This window comes from Parasteatoda tepidariorum, chromosome 3, assembly GCF_043381705.1.
Source record: "Parasteatoda tepidariorum isolate YZ-2023 chromosome 3, CAS_Ptep_4.0, whole genome shotgun sequence".
NCBI lineage: Eukaryota > Metazoa > Arthropoda > Arachnida > Araneae > Theridiidae > Parasteatoda > Parasteatoda tepidariorum.
The window spans coordinates 94,158,030-94,179,758 of NC_092206.1; the positions used below are offsets into that span (position 1 = coordinate 94,158,030).

At 27.9% G+C, this 21,729-nt stretch overlaps 1 protein-coding gene across 2 annotated transcripts in view; it reads left to right on the plus strand.

The window, feature by feature from the left end:
• Window positions 1-21,729, plus strand: part of LOC107451732 (serine/threonine-protein kinase BRSK2-like) — an 86,186-nt gene continuing 64,457 nt past the window's right edge. Inside the window, exon 1 of one of the 2 annotated variants that reach the window (XM_071179018.1) lies at window positions 1-274. In XM_071179018.1, the coding sequence (XP_071035119.1) occupies window positions 184-274 (91 nt within the window). In that variant the 5' untranslated portion in view covers window positions 1-183. The remainder of the gene's footprint in view (window positions 275-21,729) is intronic. The other variant, XM_071179019.1, reaches the window with a different exon arrangement.

The window sequence follows — 21,729 nt, forward strand, 5'->3', positions numbered from 1 at the left end:
GTAACCCTACTCTCCACATTTTCTGTCTAAGCGCGGCGAAGTGCCAGGACTTTCGAATATGACATAGCGGTGGTGCATAAAATCCCTGTATTCAGCGGATTAAACATGGATACTCGAAAAGTGGATTTCTTCGGAACTTAGCGACCGTGGATTTCCTTGGATTATTAATCTTTAAACATCGACATGACTTCTCACAGGTCGTCCTCGGATTCACATCACTATCAATACGTCGGTCCTTACAGGCTAGAGAAGACCCTGGGCAAGGGACAAACTGGTAAGCCTAACGAAATTCCATAATTATCGTTTGCTTTCTCAATCACTTTCATGCATCATGAAAACATTCATTATCATGCTTCATCATTCTCGAACATACAAATTGGGGAGGAGGGAAAAAAATCGATCGTTACAGTTAACGAATCAGGACTTTTATGAAAGGCGAGTGAGGTTTTGGGTGCTTCACTGCGGAACTCCTGGCGATATTTCCCTCATTCGAATTTTAGGCTTAGTGAAGTGTGTTTTCAAAACATTCTATCGGTGTGAATGCAGGAATTTTTTTTAGAAATCATATTTAATAGAAATACGGCCGTATATTCTTCACGCTTTATAAATATGTACTCATATTACTTCACGAATATCCAAAACCAATTACATTGTTTCTCCTTAACTTTGTTTTTGTTTTGGGTTTGGATACGCAAAGTTGTTTTAATTCAAATCTATTATGCAACAACTAAATAATTGTGCATATTCCTCCATTTTACTCAAATAAATATAGTTTGCATCAAAAAATTAAATATTTTCATAAAAAATTTTAATAAATATTTTTATTAAATATTTCGTATCAAATCACTTTTTTACCTATTCATAATGTCTCATTTACGCCAGTTCTTTTATCAGTTTATAAACTATTTAGTTACTATTTCACATTAATGACCTGAACTCCAAACTTCCCTGACAATTTTTAACTACACGAAATATTTTAACGAATGCTAATTTTTAGTATTAGAACTAGAACATGTAATTTGAAAAATATTTAGCAAATAAAATTTTAATTAAACTACATTAATTTTATATTCAGTCTGAAAATTAAAATTATATTAAGTAACTACTGTCTACGTAGCGAATACTTAGACCCACAAAACACACGCTTTGTCTATACATGTTTTTTTTAAGTATTTTAATATTTACTTTAATTTTTTATTACAAAATGTAAAAAATGGATACTCTAATTTTTATATGAAAAAAATTTTGGTTTCTTTTTTTATTCTGTTCCAACAAATTTAGTTGCTTCAATTTACGATCTCATAACAATTATAATTTAATATGTAGCTCATAAGAACCATAAACTCGAATTAAATTTCTTGGGCAAGAATGTGGCATTAAAAGTAAATTAGCAAAGTTCTTTTTAATGCAAAAATAATTATTGTTCAATTACTCCCATTTTTTTTAAATTCTATTTTAATTGACTTGATATTGTTTAGTATACAATCCGTGTACTAACTAGTTTAAATGAGTTTTTTCTAAATTGTTTTGATAGAATTTTGGGCAAGTAAAATTTTATTAAAAATTTGGAATAAATGTTGTGTAGAGTTATCTTAGTATAAATTTGAATAAACTATCATACTAACTTTAATTGCATTAAAACCGAACTGATTTTAGATTCTATTAAATAATAATGGACTTCTTTTAAGGCATTAAGTGAAGTTATATTTAAAAAAACTTTGAGCTTAATTTATGGAAATAATAGCTATCAGAGAATATATGTTTCAATAGAATGCAATTTAACATTCGCCTTTAACTTAAAACTTGCGCATAATTATAAATAGTCTACAGACCATTTGATTGAAATGAATTCTTTCATCATTTAGTTCATATCGTTTACGCTAAAAAATGACAGTGGAAGATTAAGCTTTGCTTATAAGCAAGTTAATTTTCCCCAGAAAATAAAAACAATACTTAAATTAATCATTAGTTATTCAAATCTGACGAACATTCGCAGCAAAAAATAATATTCTTCCAAAATAACATAATTAAATTAATTTGTTTAAAAAAAACCTTTATGCTATAAATAATGTTACGTATTTAATAAATAAATGATATTTCTGATTGAAATATTGGTCAATTTTATTTCGGGAATAAAACAATTTGTTTTAAATGTGGCAAAGATATACAGCAAGAAATATTATGCAATTTATTTAGAAAAAAAAATATACGTCTGAAATATTGGTAAAATAAATTTGTTTAATAAAATTAAATTGTTATTTTAGTTGTCAGTGATTTAAAATTGTTCTGCATAGATCTAAAATAATATCAACAAAATTACTCAATAAATAAGGAAAATTTAAGGAAAAGATTTAAAATATTGATAGTAATAATAATAATAATAATAAAACATGTTACGTGATTCAAGCGTAAACGATAGTTTACTAAGAAATCTGTAAAAACTGTTTTTCCTGCGCAATACTCTTCTTGCAGAGAAAACAATAATCAACTTCCAGTAAATTTATCACCTTTTACAGTCGATGTTACATTGATTTCAACTTTTAACTTATCGAAAACATTATAAACATTATATTTTTTACATTCTGATTTCTTTCACAGTAATTATTTCGTAAATACCAACCTTTATGAGTTTAATTGAAAAAAATTTTTCGTAATTATAATGCTCTGTCTAGTGGTACTTTTATGAAAAATGTTTTTAAAAATTACTTATTAATCTTATTATTTAATTTAATACCTATTTTCTTTGATTCAAAGGTATAAATATTTTACCTACTATTAAGCCACGTATTATTAATATCTTGCACTTTAAGCTGGACAGTTAAATAAGAAGTTATGAATAACTAAAAAATTCCATATCTGTTTTAAATCGATAATGTCCTTGAAACTTTTTTTTAAGAAATATTCAACTTAATTCTGTCAAACTTTGATTTTACAATTTAAAAATTCGTAACTTAATATAAAATTAAAGTTATAGTCCTCATACTTTAAATATTGTTTTTGATTAATACTTAATTACATGTAAAAAAAAAATAATGAATAGGTATTTCAAACTATCTTTTGTACAAACGGGTTCTTATGACTGTTTACAAAAATGTTTTAGTTTGCGCAATTAATTCTACTGATAAGCAAAATAGCAGCAAAACATTTTAAGAAAATTTTCAAGACACTCGAAATTATTAAAAGGCGAGAGATTTACGACTGATTTAAAGTTGTTAACGTTGCTTAAAGTAGTTAAATTACGTTAAAGTTAAATTATCTTCTGTACTAATTAGTTACTATTTTTAGTTTGGCATCATATCGTGATACAACTGATTATTGGATCAAAGAATATTAGATATAATAAGATGTAACCAATGTTTACGTTCAAAGAGAAGAAGAAAATTATGAATTATGCTTTGTATTTTTCGGTATAACATTAAAAAATAAACTGTTTCCTGGTTGATCTCGGTAATTCACATAAGAATGTGAAATCACATGAAATAAATATGAAACGAAGGATAACGATTCATTCATCTTTGTATATTTCATTAGCATAAAATTACTAAAAACTGTTAACTGTATAAACCTGTAATTTATTCATGTATCCCATATTTAACGGTATTCAACTGTTAAGTTGTCATCTTAATATTACTTTTCGAATTTAGTTTTTATTTAAAATTAAAAGTGTACTACTAAAAACAGTGTTCCCTTATCATGTTACGAAATAATCCTATATTGATTTATTGTAAAACATTTTGAGCGAAACACATTTGATTAAAACACTAAACATTAAAACGGTAAATAAATAGCATCTACATTTTAAATAAACTGTATTTGCACCCATAATAAATTTTTTGTAAAACCGCATCGAATCAACATATGCAATTAAAATTGTGCATTCTAAATAAAGATTTAAATTTGTAAAACTATATTAAAATTAAACTTTTCGCAATTTTTCTCAATCTCTTTGACGAAAGACTTTAAGTTTTTATAATAATCTAAAATGATCGTAAGTAAGAATTTGAGGTTGAAATTAAGATGGTGACCCAGCGAAATAATTAAACATTATCTAAGTAGAACCAGAAAATTAAATCTGTTTTTAAGAAATAAAAATATTGAGATATTTAAATTGAATAATATTTGATTTAACAACCCGTTTCTAATCAAGAAGTAAAAGTAATTGAGAAGTAATTATGAGGGTTGGTAAACGATGCTAATAGAAGCGGTTGGACTCCCCTAGTATATTGATAATTTATTCATGTCAGTCTAGCTTTTCTTCCGTGATATTTCGATTTAAAAAGTAACGTGAAATATTTTCGCGAATCAAAAAAGCCTTTTTAAAATATTTTGTTCTTGTTAAACGATAATGTTTATTGCATCGTTACCACGTACGCAAAGTTCATAAAATATCAGATATGGTTTACCAGTTTACGTGACCATATAATATGGCCTTTTCAGTCGTTTCTAAACTATTGTTCATCTTTTATAACTACTTCATCTCCTTTTTGAATTGAAAATAAAATACTTCAATTAAGATTTATATCGATAGTAAAATGAATAAATAGTTTTAAAAATATTAAGTTAAAGTTTTGAGTTGAATTATAGCATTATATAGTTAATTATTCGATATATTACATAACGAAAACTTATTAAATTCAATAAACAGATGACTTTTTCCATGTTTTGTAAAATTTTATCTTTGAGGAAAATTTAATGTGCTTGAATAAGATAGAATTAAATTTTTGCAACTGGGTGATTCTCACGAAAAGGTGATTTTTTAAGTCCCTGAGTAATAAATATTAGGAAATACAACAGATTTCTTAATATTTTTCATTATCATTTTTCGTGAAGTTCTTAACTAACAAATCATATGCATTTCTGCTAAATGTATTTAATATTTCATTCTCATTTTTTAATAAACATGACTTCAAAATCCCCTCCGTGGACGTCCCTACGTCTGTGGCACAGAATAATTTTTAATGCCTGTTAAACAATTTAAATGTTATTTTAATGATTTTTGTAGTTTTACCTAGTTAAATGTTTATAGTAACTTTTTATTTAATATATTTTTAAAAAAAAATTATCTTTATAAAATAAATGACTAGTAAACTTTGTCCATCAAAAATGATATCTCCCTCCGTGGACAGTTAATATAGTTCTGTAAATATGCAATAAAGGGCAGCATGTGCGAAATCCCTATAAGACAGCTGCTGGCAGGGGTAATCATTCCATTTTCTATTATTTAAATATCAGTTGTTTTTGTTCTCTTTGGTCTCAGTTTTGAATTGTTGTGTTCAACTGGGGTTTGGCAAAGTTCTCACCGTATACTCCGTGGACATCATAAAGAAGGTAAGAGAAAATTATTTTGTTTTTGATAGATGAATTTTAGATTGAAAAAATAGTATATTTAACAAAAAGAACTGCCCCACTTTTGTAACTTTAAAATTAAAAATTAGAAAAATTCAAGAACTAGTTTTTGTCTCCTCCGTGGACATAACAAATCCACGGAGGAGAAGACACAGTCAATGTAAGAGACTATGTGTTAGATAACCATAATACAATTTTAATAATTAAAAAACTATTTTCTTTCAATTGATATTTTTTAAAATGGAACAAATGTGTTAATTTGTTTCTATTTTTAAAGAAAATCAATTATGTTTAACTTTTTCTTATCGGAGAAGTAAATATTGGCAATTTTTCTAAATAATTTCTGTGATGTTTAACATTTTTTTTCTCTTCAAATTTTTGGAAAANTCTTGCTTCCTTCGTAACGTAAAAAAAAGCCTCAGAGAATATCTAGAAGTTTTAGAAAACAAGATATTTCTTCCTGAATCAGTTCCTTCATCTAAAACAGCGGTTCCCAAAAGTCGTTTTGTTGAATCCTAAAATTTCGTTAAAGGATCCCAGGGGTTCAAAGAGTTGGGATTTTTTTAACTACTTATAATCTTTGAAATCTGTAGTTAGATTTATATCCAATTGACAATGCATAATTTATTTTGGTAGTTTTCATGAAATTATTTAAACGTGAAACAAAAAAGGAAGAACTAAGTTTGAAAAAAAATATTTTTATATCAATATATTAAATGTATATTATTAAAGAATGTATGCATTTGTAAAACAAGTTACGTTATTATTTTCCATAAAACTTCTAATTCATGATAAAATTACTAAGTTCTACAATAAAGAAGTATTTGTCCCTGATAATTGGATCCATGCTTGCGACATTACGCGTAGGTCAGTCAATCAAGTTTGACCCACAAGCGTGACCTCACTTGCAATACAATTAAATCTGATCCAAAAATGGATTCAGGGTGATACTAAACCCCAGCCTTCAATCTGCATCGCTAACATGCCATGCACAACCATGTTATTAGACACAATCATGCGATTAGCTGCAAATACCCAATTCTCAGCGTTTATAACAGCTCATTTTGGTTTTCATTTCAACAAAAATCATGATACAGCTTATTCACTTTCACCTCATGTACTGACCAAAATCGAATTCCGAGCTTAAGTAGATGCTGTAAATTGAACTGCCTGGGACTTAACTTTAAGACTATTATTGATAATTAAAATAACTAGGATAATCATTGTGATAAAATTCAGATTAACTAAAAACGATGCTTAAAAATCATAATAACTGAAATTTATTAAAATTTAAACGTGTTTCGGTGTGCAGTGCTCAAAATAAAAAATGGACCACCCTGATATATTTTTGATCTAATGATTGGATTTTCACGTTCTAAGACTCAATCTTAATGATTCGATGGAGTTACCTGAAATATGTTAATTAATTAGCACATGCTATATTTAAGTTACGAAATCAGACACAAAAACGTATTTTCTTTGAATAAAAAACATATTTCATTTTCGATGGATTCAGATTTCTGATCCCCAATCAAGGAAGAATTATCCCCGTAGTTTAATCAAGAGAGCGGTTCAAAGTTTAAACCCCTTAAAGTTAATTACATTTTCTTCCGTATTTAAGCAAATTGAAAACTTTTTGCACACAATTATGAAATTTTCAAGATAAAATTTTGCACACAATCAATCGATTATAAAATTTTGCACACAATTATAAAATTTCGACAATTATAAAACTATAAAGTTTTTGAGATCTGGCGAAATAAGCAAAAAAAAAAAAATAACTATAAGGAGTCCAAACTTTGGACCGCTCTCCTGGCCGAACTATGGGGGCCATAATTCTCTGATTGCAGCTACACCCTATAATTTGGGGATCAAAAATCCAAATCTGTCGAAAGAAATGTACGTTTATTCAGAAAAAGTATGTTTTTGTGTTTGATTTCGTAACTTAAAATATCGTCTGCACTCATTGAGTCATAGAAAGTGAAGATCTGATCATTAGATCAAAAATTATTCAGAGTGGTCCGTTTATTATTTTGCACACTGTACGTATGTATCTTCACGTTTAATTACGCACACCTTCATCCGTAAGACGAATGACGCAGATAATATAATTCAACCGATGTTACGGCACACGAATTGAAATAAATATGCAGTTCAAAAGTAACAATAATAAATTGACAGTAAAAAGTGAAAAAAAAAGTTTTTAAAAAAAAAGACTAAAAATATTAGTTTTAATTAATAAATTGTATTACAAGTAATTTTAAACATCATTTTCAATTAATTCTATTATTTTTAATGGAGCAATGAATTATATAACTGATAAAACGATGAAGTTGCTATAAAACTGGCTTTTGTTTCCTTCAAGGTCAAACCAAAAGTGCGGAGTCCAGAGGAGAACATTAATGAAAGACTCTTAAAAAAATTAACTGTTTTCGATTTCTCGTAAATATTCAAAAACTTTCATTGATTTCTTTATTCTGTGACTTGATTTACACACTTCATAAGAATTTTTAAGCATTCTTTAACAAACTGTTGTGTTTAATATGTTATGTTTCATTTTTAAAAAAAATTTTTTATTTAAATTAATCTATTAAATGTTCTATTGAAGGAAACTCTAATGCTGTTATTATCAATGAAACTCTAAAGCAAATCGTCTGTTTTTTTCCAAACTAATTGGCCAAAACAGTTGTAACTATCACTTAAAATACTGTAGTCTCATAAATGAAAAAGACAAATGTCAAAATTTGTTTTTAATTTTACTTAATATCCAAACTTCCCAAATTTAAAATTTAAAAAAAAACTACACCTTTCTAAAACAATTAAGTAAAAAAATCCCCCTTAATGCTTGAAACAGCTATTTATTTTAGCTTTTAATTAGATTTATTTCAGCTGTTAATTACCCCATCATATAACAAAATCCAAGTATTAAATTCTTACTGTATACTTAAATTATTGATAGGTAATTTAAGACATTCTGCTAATTATTATTTTTTTTTTTGGCTTAAGCATATATGTTTAAAAAAAACTTTATAAGTATATTATAAGACCTGACTTTTAAAACATTTAATTAATCTTTGAAGTAAATTTTATTAAATTTGCATATGTCTTAAATGGAAAAGTGGCTAGATTTTTCCGAATACCAGTTTTATGTTTAACATTTTGTGCATTAAAACAAATAGTTCAAATGTGAATAGTATAAAAGTTATTTTAGTTTTAAGAAGGGTTCATTACAAATGATAAATTATTTTGAGTGCTTGACAAGTTCGGTCAAGACTTTTATTTATTATTCATTGATAAATGATTTTATTGTTATATAAAGTTATTCAAATTTCAAACTTAAAAATGACGCAGTGGTTATTTTGTAAACCAATTATAATTATATAGCATAAAATAAAATTATTTAACAAACTATGGTAATACGCCTAAAATTTAGTTTCAATATTATCGAAAAATTACAAAGATTTTTTACAAAATAATGAAAACAATTGTCTGTAAAAAATGTTTTAAGCACTTGTAGATTTCAGTAAAGGTGATGTTCATTATTATATTGATCTATGCAAACTTTAAAACTAATCTTCTTATAGTGATGTAGTTATTGTTTCACAAAGCAATTATAATTATTAACTACATTATTTTTATTAGCAAAATATGGTCGTAATTATCATACTAGGAAACAATATTACTGGAGAAAAATTTTAGGGTCTTTTTATAAATCAGTAAAAATAATTGTCAATAGAAAAACTGGTTACTAAAGATATAGTAACAGGTGAATGTTTTAAAAAATGGATTCTATAGGAACTTCTTGGGAATATCTTTCGTGAAGACTTAGTCGTAAAAAATTGTTTTGTCTCATTGAAAAAAGAAAAAAAAAGTAATTTAATAATACCCTCGTTGAAGAAGTGCCTAATGGCATGGAAAAGGAAGAAAAGAAAAGTGCCACAGAATGGGAATTGAAATCTTAGAGAGTGACATTAGTCATAACAAATGATCACAGAGGGAATAAATATACAATTAAGGGTGTCAGAATAAATTATGGATATATTTCTCCAGAAGAGCCCTCTAATATTAAAAAATAATAATGAAATGTAATTGTAGAAGGCAAAAATAAAGACAAATTCCTTCATAAGAAATTGAATTTTGAAATTTTTTTGCAGCATTAAAATAAGTTTACTAATGCTTAAATATTATAGGTGTTTTTTTTTCTTTGAAATGAGCGCTTAAATTAAAACAGATCTACTTTAAAAAAAACATTTTTGGTTAATTTTTGAATTAAAAGTAAATCTATTGTTTTAAATCATAACGATCATAAACGATAGCACGAATTAAATTTTCTGCCCAGCGAGTTTAACTTTTAAAAGCTTTTAAATTGTTTTTTAAACATATTTGCATAATTTGATATAATGAAATAAAGCGGAACTATATGCAGTAGCTGATGATTACATAAATTCTATTCCTCAATATTTTTTTCTCAACTTGCAACGGAATATAGCATTCAGTAAATACCTTCATTTTCAACTCAGGTTTCTTTTTTTTTTCAAGAAATATGTGAAATTAAGGCCTTATTTAAATACACTATTTTAATATTTAATAAATTATTTTCACCACTTAGCCTGTTTTGATTATTTTTGGTAACATTATACTACAATTGCGTACAAAAAAAATTCTGTTAGAAAAGTAATTTTGGTAATTTTAAATTTTCAATTAGCAAAAGTTTTGTTAAGACCGTCACAAAAATTTAAAAAAAAAAGTTCATATTTTGTCAAAATTAAACAATACTTTTGAAAATCTTTTCTGATGTTTTTATCATTGTTTGTAACAATTTAAATGCTTTCAACAGTTTTTTTTCCAAGCATGTAACTTTTGACGAAATTGTGTTATAGGTAAAACATTTTGTGTTACGGCCGTAACATATCTGCATTGTTACATGCGTAACAAATCAAAACCCTGAATTAAAATCAATTAATACTGTAAATCACACTCGTTATAGTTATAAATATATTTGAGAGAGAACAAATTATAACTTTTCTAAATTTTAGCTCTTTTTAATTGTCCTAAAATTTAAATTAAATTTCCCATGTCATTTGGAATGTATTATATTTATAAAGTAAATATTTTCAGAAGAAATGTTACACTAAAAAGTTTATAATATTTCAAAAAGAAATTGCATTTTAATTATTACTACATTATTTGATGCCAGTGCGCTAAATTATCGGTAATCAGTTTGTCCAAGACCACTAAAATGTAACTCATAATGACTATAAAATAATTGGCAATAGTCCTCCAACCCAGCAATCAATGTAAAAGAATAGTATGCAGTTTTAGGTTTTGGATTTCCGGTTTTATGTTTAAGTCGGTATTCTTGTATTTATACAAAATATTAAGTTTCATCATAGTTGAGACATTACACAAATTCTGCATAATCTTTCTCATAAATTCACTTTATTAATTTAAAAATCTAAGAAAGTTGGATATATGGATCAGTGAAAATGTGTACCGACTATACTCTGTTTCAAGTTAAGAGTCCATTATCAATTGTAGTACCATTATCTAAGGGGAGAGCCTGTTTGAATCTAAGTGCATGGCCAAATGGATGCCAAGCTTCCAGCGTGAACTATATCAATGTCGCCAACTCTTGAAAGGGCGTTGTAGAGCCTCCTTATTAATAATAATAACACTTATTAACAAGAATAATCAATTAATAAAAATGATACCTAAAAATCGTAACAAATATTCGTTTTTCTGTTCGCATTTACAGAAATTAGTGAAAGAATAATAAATATTATTTCTTGCGGACGATTTTCTTTTACAGTGAAACGAAAGTAAAAATTCTTTATCTCTCATTTGATTTGTTAAGAACGTGTCAGCATAAAACGTGGCATTTTTAGTTATCGAATCAAATCCAATGATCTTGCAATGTCATAGTTGTAAACGTCAATGTTGTTTCTTTTTCAAGAACGAATACTCCCCTTATTTATTGAAATATGTCTCCAAATCTATGATTCCAGCAAGGCCACGGAACAATAACTTTTTTTTAATAATTCTATGACATATATCGTAAAATATAACTCCAAAATAAATTTCCCACGGACGTGTTTAACCATTAAAAGCTTTTATATTGTTTTGAAAGCATATGTGTATAATTTGATCACGAAATAAAACGGAATTATACGCAGTCACGGACGATTACTTAAATCTTATACCGCAATGGTTTTTTCTTAATTTGCAACGGAGTAAAGCGGTATAGTTTAGTTGCAGGTCTTTCAGACCAGTGACTAAATTCTGCAAACAAAAAGGCTTTCAAATGACAGGAAATATGTTGTTTTATTTTTAGCACCGACTGCAAAAATTTATTAATTTATTTGTTCTAAATTTTTTAATAAATTTTCACGTTTTGACTTCATATAAAGATAAGAAAAATAGTTTTCATTTCATTATTTGTAAAATTAGTTATATTTATGGCATATATATTACTACTTGAAACTGTTCAAAATTTAATTTAACACTCTCTAAAACCATGAGGCCTTTTTAACCTTATTGATTTTTTTATTACTTGAACGTTGCTGCATTAAATAGAGCAATATTTTAACTTTCATGAATAAAAAAATCGGTTATCAGATAAGGAATGGAATCATCAGTTGGATTTTAGTGAGAATTTTACGATTCTGTAAAAGCAAAACAAAGTACAAAATACACACTGGACAAATGACTAATCTAATTTGTAAAGTGTGCCAAAAAAAACGGACCACTCTGAATAACTTTTGATTTAAGTCGATATTTTTTCTGATTGTATCGCACAGCATTTTAAACAATGGTGATAGAACGTGAATATAGTACTAGTTGAGCCTATCACAGATCTAAAGGAAAGGAAAACCTAATTTTTCTGATTTTTCCCAATAATAAAAATTCTAACGACATTGCAAATTTCTTAAGTAAAAATTAATTTTGTATTTAATCACGAACATGATCAAAAAGCTTCTTTATAAATCTTTATGTAATTATTTCTTTTATAAAAGATGTGTACAAAAATTATTTCTTTTACTCAAAAATTTCTTAATAATATTCTTTTTTGCTTATCAAATATGTTCATAAAATCATGACGACTATTTATTCCCTTTTAAGTAATTTTCTCTTGTATTCCTTTATTTATTTACATTTGTATTCTTTTATTTATTTACCATTCTGTAAGAGATAATCGATAATTTAAAACCATAGAGCGTTATGTCTATAACAAACTAATTTAAGTTTTCATATTTATTAAAGAGTTACAATCTTTAAAACTTGAATGATTTCGAAAACTTTGTCATCTCCTGAATATATATTAACAGACTATTTTTAAAAATATTTTGTGTGATTTGTTATAACCTGTAACCTAATTGCCTACTGTGCAATTTTGACATTTGTGGGAGTTACGTCCGTAAACGCTAATACCTATGTATCAATAAAACCGATGATATTTCTTTTCTCACGTTGGCAACAGTTTTCATTTTTAATTGATAGGCTTCGGCGCGCAAGAGCACGTAGTGAGCATCATATGGCTAATCTATATTATCTAAAACGCTAATACGCTTTAATTGATAGGCTTCGGCGTGCAAGAGCACGTAGTGAGCATCATATGTCTAATCGGGAGAATTCTCACCGAGCAAAGCGAGCATCGGATTGCGAAGCAATCCGAAATGAACTGCGAAAGCATTTCCGGGGGTTGGCGAGCGCGAGCGAGCAGGGGGCGAAGCCTCCTAGTTTTCAATAAAAGTTTAAAAATCATGGAAATTAAAAAGTTCCAGAAAAAGTGCAGAGGACTCTAAGAGTTATTCCAACAAAAATATTAAAATTAAATTATTTTGATTAACTAAATTATTATTAAAATTAAATTGTTTTTTATTACGTAAAGGTTGAATTGCCTTAAATTTAAATGTTTTTAAAATCACTATAACAGCAAAGTGATTCAGTTTATTTTCTGACTAATTAGCATTTTCTTTTGTAACGGCATCAATTTGAGTCATTTGAAACCAAATTCACTAAAAAAAGATAGCTTTAGTCAGAAAAAAACTCACATGCGTCGTATTTCTTGACATAATTTGTAATTATCACTAATTACGTGGAATTTTTTAAACAGAGCCATACATATTACATATTACTGCTTCAAAATCTGATATTTAATTCAAATGCTTGACATAACGTAATTCTGTTAGGTCATTTTTTGAGACGTTTTGTTTTTAGTTAACTATAAACTCATTAACTTTGAGAAGTTAAAACAAATCTTAATTAGATTTTCTTTCTAATTTGAGAAATTATTTAAGCATTTTTCCTTTCACTTTAAAATATTTTGAAGTCAACCAAAAATTTGAATTTTATCTTAAACGATATTATACAAAATGAATAATTACCTTATCTAGCAAAGTAATTTGTAGTGATGTTTCTGTTTCTACGTAGCAAAATATTTTTGATGTTCTACCATTAGAATGTTGTAAAGATTTGTCTTGCTTATTATTCTTTCTATAAAATTCTAAATAATTTTTTTGTTTGCTCTGATATTTTATGTGTAATTTATAATTCAGTTTTTTGTAAAATGTCACAATAAGCGATATGAAAAATTATTTATAAAATCATTTTGCAAATATGATTAGATAAAAAATGTTTTCTTCCTCCAGATTTTACAAAATTTTTAGCTTTCTTATAAAAGAACTTGATATCTTTAAATGTTTTATTGAACCAATATTCTCCTTTGTAATTGATCTTATAACTGTAGCGTGTGTTTCATTATTAAAATATAATAATAATAATAATAAAAATAATGAATTTAATACATTGAAAAGTTAAACACTTAAGCGTAAAATATTTCTGAGTAAAATGTTTTACTTCAAATGAATAAAAATCTGGGTCGCTTTGGACGAAAAGGTTCTTTCCATCTATTTTTCACCGTTTGCAATGTAAATTCTTTGCAACTGATTTTAAATTAACCCAAATTTTAACAAACCATGGAAATTTTAAGAGATATTTATTTCGTTTCCATCTGGAGACCAGTGGAATTTGTGCTTGCGGCGATGCTGATGAAGATACTGAGCACATTCTTCTTCATTGCAATCTGTATGCGAGTACACGAATTAAATTAAGGACTGTTTTGAGGCGTCTTTCTATTTGTTGGCCTCCTGTTTTATTAGAACTAGTCAAAAATATCGAAAGTCTTGCAATTTTGTTTTTAATGTAAATTTTCTTGTTTTTGTTTTCTACTTACTTCTGTAAGCCTCATGCTATACTTTGTGGTGAGTGATGAGTTTTCAATCGTTTAAATAAAAAAATAATATAAAAATAGATAAAAATAAATTGACAACAAAATCTTCAAAATTGTTTCAAAAGCTTTTTCGAGAGTGTTTTGAGGTAAAAAAAAAAAAAAAAAAAACATCTAAATCGTACCCTGAATGACTTTTGATCTAATTATCGGATCTTAATGTTTCAATTCAATTGTCTTTAATTGTTCAATTGTTTCTTAAATTTTAATGGCTCGAGGAAGTGATCTCAAACATGCTAACTAATAATTGCTAACAATATTTTAGGTTACGAAATTAGACACAAAAACGCACTTTCTCAGAAAAAACATGCCTTTTTTTTGACGGATGAGAATCTCTGAATCCCAAAATGTAGGGAATAGCCCTAATCTGGGAAATATGGTCCCCATAGTTTGGTCAGAAGAGAGATCCAAATTTTGGACCTCATTACGTTGAATTTAATTTTTGCGTATTTCGCTATATCTCGATTACTTTTTAAGCGAATTGAAAAAGAAATTTTTACAAATATAAAATTCGTTTGTCCAAAGAAAATTCTACGCAAAAATAAATTTTTGTTAATATTTAGTATTTTAATTATTTTCTTTAATAATAGTCGAAAACATTTTGAATTTTAAGGTATACAATTTTTTACATAATTTTAAAGTTTGTAATTTTACATTGCAAAATAAAAATTTTGAGCAAAATCGAATTAACCTGAAAAATCAAATTAACCATTTTCAACCATTTAAACTATTCAGATTGAGTTTTAGTACAGGTAAATCCGATCATTTTAAATCAAAATTTATTCATATTGTCCGATTTTTAAAAAAATTTAATTACTTATTTTGCGCTTTGTATATACTGTTGAAATATGTAAAAATAAAACATTAATATTTTAAGCCTGTTGCTTAATTTTTTGTGCAGAGTTTCCTAATGATTACTTTAAAATGGCACTAGCAATTGTTTTTTTAAAAATTCAAGTAAAATTTAACTAAAAAAAGATTATTAAAATATTAAAAATTACTTAACGATTAAAGAAGTTTCATTAAAAATATTGAAATTGTATTTAACATTTCCTGTGAAAAAAAGTTAAGAAATTTAACTTAAATATGAACTACAATCAACGCAAACTTTTTTAAATTAAAAAAAAAACTCTATCGTATTTTATAAATTACGAACGCGAAGTAAAGGGAGATTTTATTAAGTTCCGTTTTCGAACAGTAATTAAGAATGATAAAGAGCAATCTTAGAACATTCAGCAAACCTATTGGCTGCCGGCTGTGATCGAAACTGAATGTCTTCCTTTGACACTATTTTACGGTTGCGACTATTATTTCAAATATCCTTCTCACCTGAGGGTATAAGTAAGGAAAGAGAAATGGGGAAAACGTAGGGAAATCTTATCGCTAGGAAAAGAATAATCCCCAATATTTTGAATTTCTCCTTCTTATCGTTTTTCGTATTGATACTGGAATTATGAATTATTACAAAAATGTGCTTTTAAGCATACATTAAAAATTTAAAAATACTCGTGTAAAAGAATCTACTGTTATTAACAAATCATAAATACAGCACCGAAATTTTTTTAACATTTTTTCTTATTTAACCTTTATCGTTGTAAAGTAATTAGTTTTGAACTTATGCTGTTTGTACACTGTTAGAATTTTCATTTTGAAATGACGGAAGAATAACTGGCTGCAATTTGTCTTTCCGATTAACCATAAAGTTTATGGTTGCAAACATTTTTTTTTTACCTTTACAGTTGTGAAACCGTTCACAATTCAGGGCCGCGATCTATTCTCCGCCTCTACAAACACGATAAAATCTTAAATTTGGCGAATAAAATTGTGTTTTGGCGAAAGTATTGGCGATTGATTTTTTCCACCGGAAAGAAATAAAAAATTAATTTTTCTAAACAAATCATTATTTTTCATTCGATTACAATAATTTTTGGTAGATGCGGTAGCATAACCAATTCGAATTGGATCCAAATAATATAAGCCTGAAACAAGATACCGTAAAATAGTTTTCTATGGGATAACAATCTATCATAAAAAAATTTTAGGATTTGCATTTAGCGAAGACTTTCAAAAATTAGCGTATACTTTTGATGTTTTGCTAATTTACTGGCTAATAATTTGAAATCCTTAGCACAGGCTCTACACGGTTGTGTAACCATTTACAACTAGCATAGTTTCTAGGCCATAAAAAAAACTTTAATGGACATCGGAACTCTGTGGGTACTGCACCATTTATGTATGAATGATAGTTTCATATTCCAATGAATGGGTCACCGACTGACGAGTGTAGGACACTGGAAACTTTCCATTTATTGAAGGAATAGAAAAAAATATTATGGTGTCACTATTGGGATTCGAACCCCTGCTCAACCGATCATAAAATTGATCAATTAACCCTCTCAGCTGCTCTATGTACTCAGTTACACTGAGCAAAATTGCTTCATAAGGTGGGCCTAGTTGGCACGGATACGATTCTAGTTATTAAGCCGTATTAAAAACAATCAATAAAGTTTTTTTCTCAAACTTATCATTTTGAATACCATCTTTTTATGGCTTTTTTACTATTTCGGTGGAATATGGTAAAATAACAATTAGATAAATTGCTATTTAACCATTTTTAAAGAGAAATTTCTGACAGTGTAATGAAAAGAAATCAGTAACCATTAAGCACAGTGTAAACGGTGGAAACTACTGGTCTTATTGTTTAGTTGAACATTCGTAACGCCATACTTTTTAATGAAAAAGAGATAATATTTATGATTTGCTGCGGTTTGATTGTCGTATTGCCTGATCATCTAACTCTATTACGCATTTGTACTGCATAGTTTTGCTATCAATAAAAATAAACAATAGCCTCAATTGTTAAATATGAATATCTCCAAGCTTTAATTTTTAATAAATAATAGACTATAACGTCGATTGTTGAGCATTTATATAGCTGCATTTTTTGTCATGAAAAATGAAATAGAATTTCAATTGTTGAACAATTATGATATCTTGCTTTGCTTACAATGAAAGAAAATGGACTATTTCCTAATCTGTATAACATTTACATTAATTCGTCCTGTTTTAAAGAAAAAATTAACTATTATTTAATGGTTGAACATTTATACCGCCTCATTTTGTTTATAGTAAAAACTAAACTATAGCTTCAATTGTTGAATATTTTTTATCATCTACTGTTGTTTGCAATGAAAAATAGGCTAGGAGCTTAATTGTTGAACTGCCTGTTTGTTTGTTTTTTTTTTCATTAAAAAATAGACTTTCACTTCAATTGTTGAAAATTTATATTTCCCCACTTTGTTTTCAACGAAAATTAGACTTCAGCGGTATTTGTAAATTCTTTATATAGTTTATTTTTGTTTAAAATGAAAGATGGATTATGACTTCAGTTGTTAAAATTTTGGATTGCTACATTTCGTTCGTCATGCAAAATTGATACGAACTTCAGTTTTGAATTTTTTTTCGTCTTATGTCATTTGCAGTGAAAAAATATATATACCTTCATGAACCTAATGTATGCTTAGTATTTGACTTAATAATATTATTATAGCCTTCTTTTGTTTGCAATTAAAAATAGACCATGACCTCAATCGTTGAACAGTTCTTTTGTTTATTTTAATTGTAATGGAAAATAAACTTTCACATATCAAACGTGGATCATTTTTATGTCTTTCATTCGCTTCGTCAAAATGGAATATAACCTTAAATCTTGAACATTTATATTGAGTTTTTTCGTTTGCAGGGAAAAAATGGACAATAAATTCAGTTGTTAAATATTTGTATCTCTTACTTTTATTTGCGTTTAAAAATAAACTATAAATTTAACTTCAGACTAACTATACTGCTCTTTTTGTTTGAATTAAGATTAGACTATCACATAATTTAAATCTCTTTCATTTATTTGTAATAAGCAGTTGACTAACCTTAATCTTAAATCATTTATATAGTCTTTTTTTGTAGTAAAAATAGTCTATAACCCCAAATGTTGAATATTTATATCCTTTACTTGTGAGGATAAATAGACTATAACCTCCATTGTTAAATATTTGCTCTACCTAATGATCATCTCTTTTTTTTTTAACATTTAAACAATTTATAACTCCCATTAAAAATTGTTTTTAAATTTATCTGTAATAAATGAAACATCTATTTTAACTGCTCCTGGAATTCCCAGAATAGAATATAAAACGAGAGAGTAGAACAACTTGTGACGTCTCGAGTAAAAGTCGTCAGGGATTAAAAGTGTTCTTCATTTTGTCAAAGTTCTCCTTTTCTAGAAAAATAAGTTAATAATTCAGGAAAAGTTCACGGCCGGTTGATTTACGAGGCATTGGGTGTGAAAAGAAAAAGTTCCCGAATCCCCCATCGAGAAATAAAAATAACCGGGGCTGCAGAGGATACTTCTTACAGAAACCGTGGAAAAAAATACTATCTAAAGCAACCCACAGTGTTATTTTACTCTGGAGATCAATCACTCAAAGCAGAGCCTTTCTTCAATAATTTCTAATCAAAAAAAAAGTTCTAAAGCCAAAAGATATTTTTATTCTATCAGCGGTCACTTTCATTTCATGGTCAAAAACCAACTAAACAATTGAGTTTTGAGATAAGCCTCTACTCTTCGTTTTTTTTTCTCTCTTTAAACTAATTTCAATGATTCTCTGAAACCTCCCTGACCCTACCCTCTGTGCCATCGCGACTCCAAATAAGATGTACCAAGTTCGAATCCCGCTGATGGATGGCCGACACGGATTATGCTACCATTTCATACAGACTTCATCACTGACGTTAATATTCTCAGAGGTAGACGTATTATGGGTTAGAGTCCCGTGCTGTCAGGCTAACCGAGAGAGGTTCTCGTAGTCTTCCTTTCCATGTATCGCAAATGCGGGTTAACTCCATCAAAAAGTCCGCCACAAAGGCAATTTTCTCTCAATACTCAATCCAGGAGTTCCTTTGTTTTCTGGATTGGGTTCAAAATAGCAAGGATACGGAGTCGAACATTAGTAGTCGTAAAACCATAAAATTAGATCGGCTGTTCAACGACGGTTATAAAATAAAATAAAATACCTGATCCAGGAGTCCCCTTATCTTTTGAGTAAGGTTCAAAATTACATGGCTACGGAGTCGAATATTGATAGTCATAAATTCAAAATTGTGTCTGCTGTTCATCGCCATGGTTATAAGATAAAAAAGGAAAACTTCTCAGATCAGCCTGTCAGCGTACACTGATTGAAAGTCCATTTATTGTCACTTCTTAGCATAAATAATAAATACTTTGAATGATAGCATTTTTCAGTTTGGCAGCAACCTTAAAAAAATACTAACTTGAGCCATGTTTTTTTTTATTCTTATTGTAAAGATCATATTCACACTTTTTAACCATAGTATTGTTTAAAATTGTTGCAGCGTCACTAAATTGTTTAAATTAAGGTTTGTATTCCTCCCAATCTTGACATTTCATTCATAATATGTTAATCCATACTACTAAACAATATATTTCAGTAAAGAAGTTGACTAAAAATATAGCTTAACTTGACACTATAACAACGTTGCTACAAAACTTTGAAATAATATTTTTAACAGTGTAATGGAAAGTGTCGCTTCATTTTTAGGTTCGAGTTAAGTCGCAGATAAAAATAGTAGATAATAGAAAGTTTGTCTCGATTTGAAAGATAAGACAAACTTTTCATTGTAGACATGATTTTTACTTAAATATGTTGCTGCGTAATTTCAACTAGTTTGCAGGGTGTTTGGATTTTGCACGGCGCATAATCGTGTTTCAGTGGTACTAAATTCATTGTAATGTAATATCCCCGACTCTGTGAAAGTTATTAAATTTAATATACATTCATACATTTTTTATTGTATTTAATTTTTGTACTCTGTCACTTTAAGGTTTTTTTTTTTCGAATATCTGACTAAATTGATTTTTAAACTTCGTGAAATTAATCAAATATCCTATTAGTTTCGACGATATCTTCCTAAATTTTTGAACTTAGTCTATTTTACAAACAACTTAATGATCTCGATTAGTTCTTGTGGCTACAATAATCTTGTGTGAATTTCCCTAGCATCAAATGTTAGATTTTATGCCTTTTTAAGATACTGCGTTCAATCTTTGATATTAGAATTGATTTCGAATTAATGAACAGTAGAGAACCTACAAATCCAAAGTCCATTTAATTTTTTTTTCATTGTTGATATTGGCTTTATGGTTTTCTAATTGATTTTTGTCATAAAGATTTAAATTATTGGTATTGTCCGGTAATAGTTCTTTGCTTTCTTACTCATAATTATCGTCTTTTCTCTTACATTAAATAACTTAATCTCTCACCTTAATTTCTCTTATTGTAATTATTTTTGTAGCAAAATCATAATGAAAATCCCCGAAGTCTTCCTGTAATTTAATGACTTTTGTTTATTATTATCTATGTATAAATTTTCCGACGCATAGTTGTATGATAAACTTCCATAGATCCATGAATTGCTGCTATAGCCTATGGAAAAATTTAATCAAAGGCTATAGCATGCCATAATTTTATGGCAGAAATTTGCTATATAAAAAATTACATAGGATATACCAATGCTTATGGCAAAAATGCATGGTAAAATTTTACCACAGGCAAAACCCCATAGAAATATCCTATGGTATTTTTTATGACAAATTTTCCTGAAGGGCGGTTAGGTGGTTAAGGAGCATGGTACAGAACTCGGGTGTTTATTACTGCCATTCACCCTTCGAGTAATATAGTGTATGCATGCTTCAGCATTATTTTCGGATCATTATTAATGACGAATCCCAAACGATCCATCAGCAGCTCATTAGAATAACTCTTAATGCAGCGCACCTGCGTTTAAGGAAAATGAAACCTCTAAAAAAATTCCTCTCTGTTAAACCAACGGTAATGAAACTGTAACCCACAATACTCTTTACGATTAAGTATAATTTTCATGCAAGCGTTATAATTATTCCAAATGACAGATTCGAACCTGGATTGTTTGGGTTGGCCTCATGAGAACTAATTTATCAACAATGTGCAAATTTGAAGCTACGGATATATTTTTAGTGACGATTAAAAGCTTTTATTCTGTTATGT